The sequence below is a fragment of the Spermophilus citellus genome (genome assembly GCF_964194105.1).
Source record: "Spermophilus citellus genome assembly, chromosome: 9".
Classification (NCBI taxonomy): domain Eukaryota; kingdom Metazoa; phylum Chordata; class Mammalia; order Rodentia; family Sciuridae; genus Spermophilus; species Spermophilus citellus.
The window spans coordinates 8,934,206-8,942,468 of NC_138191.1; the positions used below are offsets into that span (position 1 = coordinate 8,934,206).

General features: G+C 49.7%; 1 protein-coding gene across 1 annotated transcript; it reads left to right on the forward strand.

Annotated features, from left to right (window-relative positions):
- Positions 1-270: 270 nt before the first annotated feature.
- LOC308656857 (Fc receptor-like protein 2) lies at positions 271-7,723 on the forward strand (the record flags this gene model as incomplete). Its single annotated transcript, XM_081308207.1, has 7 exons — positions 271-301; positions 1,232-1,252; positions 3,372-3,698; positions 3,899-4,180; positions 5,447-5,734; positions 6,129-6,407; positions 7,395-7,723. 7 exons carry the CDS (start codon positions 271-273, stop codon positions 7,721-7,723), a joined length of 1,557 nt encoding a protein of 518 aa, XP_081164333.1.
- Between the last annotated feature and the right edge of the window lie 540 nt (positions 7,724-8,263).

An 8,263-nucleotide genomic window follows, 5' to 3' on the forward strand; every position in this document is an offset into this window, starting at 1 on the left:
GAAAGCGTACCTATAGCATGAAGACATCTAGCCTTTTAAGAAGCACTTTTATCAATACACACACATCTGAGCGACTCTGTCAAGGAGAAGAATATTCACTTTCTCAGCACTCATGGAGTTTGGGTGGGGACAAAGCTAGCTACTTCCTTTTTTTCTTTTTGATGAAATCCCTGCTGAACTACAAACCCCAGCTTCATCCAGACAGACAGCCGCTCTGCAGACCCGAGCTGCCCCTGACAGTATCTGGGAGAACATCTTGCCTCCAGCCTCATGCTGCTGTGGCTACAGCTTCTGGTCCTTGGTGAGTAGGCTGCTAGAGGAGGACCAGGTTGGACCCAGGGGAGAACTCTCTGTTCTGGGGCACCCCAACTCTCTCAGGTGCAATGAGTAGGAATGGATTTCAGGCTCTGACTCAGTTCTAGCAGACATTATGCAACTAGGTATTAAGAAAAGCAGGGTTCCCAGGAAGTCAAAAGGACCTTGCATTCCTTTACCAAATACCAAATACATCATTTCTGCTTTGATCTCTAGGGAAATTGGAAGGCTTCTTTAAAAGAACTACAAAGGGATTTTCCATTGGGGTGAATTCCATTTCCAGCCCACATGGATCCTACCATCCCTGATCCCCACTCCCACTCCATGCTATCACATTTGGGGCTAAACTCTCACCTCCCTGAACTTTTGGATAGGTTTCATGTCTTGCTGATCATAGATGAGATGATGGCTTTTGTTGTAAATACGGCCCACATAGAGACATGAACACGAAACTAGGTCCAGAATTGGGATGGAGGGAGAAGCAGTGTCGATGGATATGAAAGGCGCCCCCTTTTCCTTTGTGACCCTTCCTGGGCTCCGTGTGACTCCCAGGTAGGCAACGTGTCCCAGACAAAGTAGTCAGGAAACAAAAAAGATAGGAGGGAAGCAATAAATATTGAGACTTCTGAGGATGTAACCAACAAAATGACAAGCTTCTGCTCATGGGTACAAACAGTGCTTCTGAACTGGTATAGTAAAATGAATATCGGGTTCCAAGGGGTATTGTTTGTGGGTTGGGGGAGGAGGAAAAAGAAATAGGTGGAATGAGGGAGGGGTGTAAGGGAAGGAAGTGGGGAAGGGAGAGACAGAAGGAAAGAGTGAGATCATGGGGAAGTGCTCAGAGGGTTGTAGCTTTTTTAAAAGTGTGAGGACCTGGGTGATCTGCAGTGATCTCTCCGACTCTGTTCCCCCACAGCTCCTGCTGGTGTCCAGTCCGGTGAGTTGCTCTTCTCTTTTTTTCTTAGATCTCTGGGAATTAGATTCACTCTATCAGGCCTGGGAGGGGTGGCCTGTCCTAGCCTCTTAGCTGAGGACTGCAGGAATCTGAACCAAGACTCGGGTGGAGAGAAGGAGGATGCAGAGCCGCCCTCTCCTCCCCCTCATCCAGCTACAGCAGGACCCTCCGATGCCACATTCATCTCTGCTTGGCTGCCTCCTTCCTCCGTGGGCAAGAAGACCCTGCCCTGAGTTTGTCAAAGTCACACATGATTTCCCCTTTCCTGTTGAGCCCTGAGATAGGAAAGAAGATAACTGTGAAGGGAGAGCAAAGCACGCACTGTGTGGTTGGGAAAACTTCTTCCTGGTTCCGGCTGCAGGGGCTCAAAGTTCCCACCAGAATCCCTGGAAACAGAGAGGGGAAGCATATTGATAATAGAATAGAAATAAGGGGTCAAGGAGGTTTTCTGCAGAAAACAAGAATGCCCCTGCATCTTCTAATTGGATTGTAAACTCTTCCATGCCTAACCTGATTTTCCTTAGAATTCTAATATAGTGACATAAAGAGAAAAAGGTCTGGTTTCATATGAGACTGGTAAAGCACATTTTCTTCTTTTTTCATGCCTTTGAGAATACATCCGTCCTCTAATAAGAAGCGGGGTGAGGCTTGTGTAGCGAGGCTTGTAACTTTAAGCAAGAAGGTCCTTAAATTTGTCTCTGGAGCAGCCTCGTGGGATCCAACAAATTCCCTGAAATTATGATAAAATGTGTATATATGTTCAGTTGTGCCCGCATCTAGGGGATGGGTCTGTAGGTAAAATGTCAAAACTTAATGACCAATAACCAGGTATCTTACGGTTAAATACTTATTGCAGTTCAGGAAAACCTGGTTTTAGCATTTCCCCCTGTCTCTTGCCCTATCATTATTACCAACTTGGTCACATAAATATCACTCCTTAAATATTTCTTTAATCAAACTGATTATATCTCTATCATCATCACTGAAAAATCTTTCCCACTGTCAATTTGGAGGAAGAACATATTTGGACTCCCACACTCCTCTCCCTTTATCGATGCTGTCCCCCGGCCATCCACCCCCATTCTACTGGCAGAACTTTCAAAGTGGTTAAATGATGAACAGAAGTTGTCCTTGAACTCGTTTGATCACTTTGCACTATTCAGAACAACAAAAAAAAATTGAACCTGTGTCTTAAATATATTAAATAGATACATGGAAATAGTGAACCTGGTAAAGATGTACAAACCCAGAAAATTTAAAAGATGAGAAGATCTATCATCTACGATGGAAGTTCAAAGGGCTTCCTCCCCATCTCCTTGTAAGTCTCAGTTTGGAGACTGACCTAGACCTCACTGTGAGAGGATCTCTCTTCGGAGACAGGACCCTGGGCAGGGTCCCGCTACCCCTCCTCCGTGACCTCATACCAGAGCACTGAGCTAGGCACACAGCCTGCACAGCACTTACATGCCCTGTCTCCTCCCTGCAGGGGAATAGCCCAATGTTCAGGTCTGGGATTAGGTGTTTTTACTTTTTTTTTATCAGAACAACAAACATTTTCCTTGGACTCCCACGATTCCAAATTGACACTTGAACCCACATTTTTAGTTCTGTTGCCAACTGAAATGTCCCCCCAAAGCCCAGGTCTACAGGGCTGGGTCACAGAACAGCGTGGTGGCTGGCTCTCCTTCCCTTCTTCAGGAAATGGTCCACAGGCTCCTCCGGTCGGTCATGCTTTCTTTTCCTGCTCGGGGCAGAGCCAAAGCACCAAAGCTGCTCATTCTCCCCCTAATGAGTACTCTCTCCCCAGGGGAGACAATGAACCGACAAGTGGAAGGGCCCACTTCCCTTCTCATAGGGAGCATCCAGACCCATTCATGAAAACCATTCTCAGAGTCTCTGAAGAATGTCATTGCAGAGGGAACTCAGGAGATTAAAGATGTAGTCCCCGGGGCCAGAGTCTCAGTGGCCCGGTTTGCTTCATGCAGGGAGAATATCAGAGAGAAGGCCTTTGGGTTGACGGTACCACTAGACAGGTCCCAAGGCAACTGCAGATGCTCAGACTGACTCACGATAGAGCACTGTCCCTTCCCCTTGTAAGCAGAAGGGAAGGCACCGGGGCAGGGGGCCACCTTGTCACTGGGTACCTTTGCTTCTTTTGTAGGCTGGCTGAGTATCAGCATACCACGCAACGTCTACGAAGGAGACCAGGTGGTTATAAGATGCTCCGGGGAAACAAATGACAGGATCCATAGACTAACGTACTACAAGGACGGCTTTCAAATATCCACTTACCATAATGCCACAAGCCACACCATTCCAAATGCAAGGCGCAGCGACAGCGGCTCCTACTTCTGTAAGGCAGAGAGGACATTATTCCCTCCTATAGGTGTGACAGAAGAGACCAGAACGACGTGGCTCCTTGTCCAAGGTGAGGCCCTCACTCTTGGAGTGGATGAATCTGGGAAGGCAGAGGCGTCTGGTGGGAAGACAACACCACACTGGGAGGGAGAAACGGTGGGTGGGCGGAGAGGCCTTGAATCTGTGTGTGGGGTTCTTTGGGGCCACTGCTCATCAGGAGCTCCACACTCCACAGATGGCGGGTAGTCTCTGTGTCCTCTCTCCCCGCAGAGCTGTTTCCCACCCCTGAACTGAGAGCCAGACCCCTGCGACCCACGGAGGGCTGCTCGGTGATGCTGTCCTGTAACACCCAGCTGCCTTCAGCGAAGTGCTCGACCCAGCTTCGCTACTCCTTCATCAGAGATGGCCACACTCTAAGGTCAGGCTGGACCTCAGCAAGGGTTAAGATCCCAGCAATGCAGAAAAAAGACTCGGGGCATTATTGGTGTGAGGCCAGGACTGCGTCTCGTCGTGTCTCCAAGCAGAGCCGCCCATCCTACATAGAAGTGCAGAGTGAGCATCGACGGGCTGGGCACCAGGGCTGGGTCAGGCAGGGAAGAACGGGGCACAGCCTGGACCACGGGGTCTCTTCTCAGTTGTGCTCCCCAATCCCTATGGATGAGGGGGCTACCGTGATCCGCCTGGGCTCTTCTCTAATAATCTCTGCGGGGACATTGTTTCCCCGTAACTTTGCTTTACCTGTCAGAGAAGCCGTGATTGACCATGAAAGGAGCACTCACCAGCAAACCAAGAAGTGAATAAAAAAATCATGGTGTCTTGTTTGCAAGGGGTGACCCAACTAGGATGCACGTTTAACAGAGCGACAAAGGCCCTAAGTAACAATAATAATCAATAATGAAAGAAATGATTACAACAATCCCCAGCACTTATAAAAGGATCACTGTACGTTGTGCTCGGTTCTAGGAGAATCTCTCTGATGGTCATAAATATCTGCAACAGGGAAGACTTATGCACACTCACCATGTAGACGGCACTTTCCAGAGCATTTTAACATTGAGTTATTATAGCAGCCCTATGAAACAGTACTGTGATGAGTACCCATAATGTATGCACTATTATTATCCCCATTTTGCAAATGAGAAAACCGATGGCCTAGAGTCATTACAAGACTAACTGAAGGGAACCTACAGCTGCAACTTGATCCTGGTGGCTCTGGTTCCAAATGTATGCACTCTTAATCCTCTTGCACCACTTTCTACCTAACAATGGCCGAGGAGAGTGTATCAATATGAGATGTTGCTGAACAGCTTCAAAGCGAGAGGTGCTTTCTATCTGTATCTCATTTAATCTTCATGAGAACTCTGCGAGGTTAGGATGATTACCCACATGTTTATGTTTGAGAAAAACGAGGATTGGAGGTATTGACGTTCCCAGATCATGCGGTGAATGAGTGGCAGAGTTGAACTGTAACTTCCGCCCGCCTGTCTCCCCAGGCTGTGATCTGCCACCACTCCTACTGCCCCCCACGCACCAGGAGGTCAGGAGAGAGCACATTATTGTAGACACTGGACATTAGTAGGATGTGCAATTGTTACTGAGTAGAACATTACGGGGTGGTCCTACATAATGTCCCTCAATATATTATATCCCCACTAAAAAAAAAAAAAAACTCAGGCAAGTGGAGTGGACTCTCCTCTGCCTAAAATTGCATTCAAATATTACTTGCCATAATGCTCCAAAGGTGGTACTGGACTCCACCACTGTCCTGCCTTCCCCACACCTGTCCCTCAGCTGCTGTCTCCTCTTGTGTTCCCGCAGGGGTCCCTGTGTCTCAGGTCTCCTTGGAGACCCAGCCCCCAGGAGGCCAGGCAATTGAGGGGGAGATGCTGGTCCTTGTCTGCTCCGTGGCTGAAGGCACAGGGGTCACCACATTCTCCTGGCACAGAGAGGACACATCGGAGAGTCTGGGAAGGAAGACTCAGCGTTCCCAGAGAGCAGAGCTGGAGATCCCAGTCGTCAGGGGGAGCCACGGCGGGGGATTCTACTGCACAGCCGACAACAGCTACGGCCCCGTCCAGAGCCAGGTGGTGAACGTCACTGTGAGGGGTGAGGAGCGTTCTTGCAATCAGCCAGCCAGCGACTCCCGACGGGGGTGGGTTTCCTCCTGCAGCAGGGGGTGCTGTCAAGGAAATGACAGAAAGGTGTCTCGGGGCAGAAAGGTGCATGGGAGGGTCACCGTTGTGAGGGTGGAGGGGGCAGTGCCAGCCGCGGAGGCACTGAAGGAGGGTGAGAAGGTGGTCAGGAGGCAGGCTCCCTGGCGTGCTCAGAGGCATGCTGTCCACAAGTCTCCATCCGAGCTCACCTGAGCTCCGTGGGGGAACCGTCTCTGTGCCACCTTGAGAAAGGCTCAGGAGGGAGGGATTCTGGAGGACCCTCCAGTGAGAGTGGGGGGCGCTGTGATTCCCACCTCCCTCTCCGATGGTGCCTGCTGCCTCTGCAGTTCCAGTGTCACATCCCATCCTCACGGTCGGTGCCCCCGGGACCCGGGCCTTCATGGGACCTGTGATGGAGCTTCACTGTGAGGACGGGAGAGCGTCTCCCCCCATCCTGTACTGGTTTTATTACGAGGACGTCACCCTGGGGAACAGCTCAGCCCCTTTTGGAGGGGGAGCCTCCTTCAACTTCTCCCTGACTGCAGAACATTCTGGATCCTACTTCTGTAAGGCTGACAATGGCCTGGGAGCCCGGCACAGTGAGCTGATGAAACTCAGTGTCAGAGGTAGGACCAGCAACGACGTGTGCCCCCTTTCCATTGGATTTCTCCTCCCTCCAGTCAATCAGAGGTCGACCAGAAGTCTCTCAGCTCCCCAGGCTCTCCAGTGGGTCTTAACAACGTCACTGGTCCAAAGCTTACACACGCCTACGATCTGTTTCCCTTTCACCTAGATAACAAAATATGTACAAAACAGACAATTTGCAAGACACTGTACTGGGGTCAGGTCAGTGTAAGGAGAGGGGTGGGTGAGCATGGAAAAGGGAGGAAGGCATCTCCAAGAAAAAAATCAAGGAAAGACCTTGCACACCCAGAGCTTCCAGTGAATGATTAGATACAACCAACTCTTATAAATACCTAAGGAAAAAGTGGGAAAACCAGGAGTGGAGCACTTCCTGGGGTTTAAATTTTTACTAAGATCACCTCATTTATTTGGTGGTGGAGGCTGAACCCAGCTAAGCCTGCAATCTACCGCTGAGCTACCTGCCAGCCAGCTCCTTTGCATCCTCATTAAAAGTGAGTTTTCTACTTTTAAGGATAGGTTAACCTCAGGAGTTTCCACAGTTTCTATGTCCTGCATCGATTTAAAACAATGTTGGAATTATCTGCAACTTAAAGAGTCTTTGGAATTAACCCCAACAACTTTCTAAAGCCTGCTAGATTTTTACCTTCCCTGTTAAATCTTTTTTATTAGTCATTTCAAATTTTCCAACACTTTAAAACACAAATTAAGCCAGAAGTGATGGTGCCCACTGTAATCCCACAACTCAACAGGCTGAGGCAGGAGGATCACAAGTTCGAGGCCAGCCTCCACCACTTAGTAAGGCCCTTAGCCACTTAGTGAAAACTTGTCTCAAAAGAAAAAAAAGGGGGGGGGGGCTGGGGATGTGGCTCTAGTGGTTTAGCACTCCCGGATTCAATCCCTGGTACCAAAGAAAAGGAGAGGTGGGGTCTGTCGATTCCCAAATGCACCTATAACTTTTCTGTTTGCAGATACTCCTCCCGAAGTCCGCTTGATGAATGGTCCCCACCGCTGTGAAGGGCGGGTGGAGATGAAAAAGGAAGGTCACTGGGGTACTGTGTGTGACGACGGCTGGGACATGAAGGAAGTGGCTGTGGTGTGTCAAGAGCTGGGTTGCGGAGCAGGCAAACGCACACCTGCAGGTGTGTTGTATCAACCCGGGGCAGAAGAGGCCCAGCCCGTGCACCTTCAGCAAGCCCAGTGCAACGGGACAGAAAGGACACTGGCCGAATGTGACCAGACCGATAACTTCAACTGTGGACACGAGGAGGATGCTGGGGCTGCGTGTGAAGGTGGGTGATGGCCCATTGGAATCGTGGGCCAACCAGCTTCTGCCATAGGCTGCTCCCACCCACTCACGATGGCCCCTTGCCCCTTCAAAACACGCACCCACTCTTGCGTTGCGTGGGATCAGGGCCAAACCATCAGTTCACATTAGGTTTGCCCAGAGTCATAAAGGCCTCTCCTAGGTCTCCAATGATTACTGCCTTTCTGCCATCTTATTCATAACCCAAACCATTCGTACTTTTATCGCCATGGATTGGGGCACAAGTCCCAGAAAATAATTATGAAACCATGGAGTTACATGGTCTGGGTGATTCTCATCAAGGTGACCCACTTCCTTTGTTCTATTATCTCTTCCGTTCTTCTGAGCTCTCTCCTGAACAAACCTATTCATCAAAATCAAGCCCTGGATTCTAGTGGGAGAGGATGGGGGTGGGGAACGTGTTGGAAAGACCCCGGGGTCTGCCCATTGAGTCACGCCACCAACCACAAAAGACAAAGCTCATTGAGGGTGAAAATAAAATGAGACCTCTCTCCAGTCCCAGCTCCCAGCCTC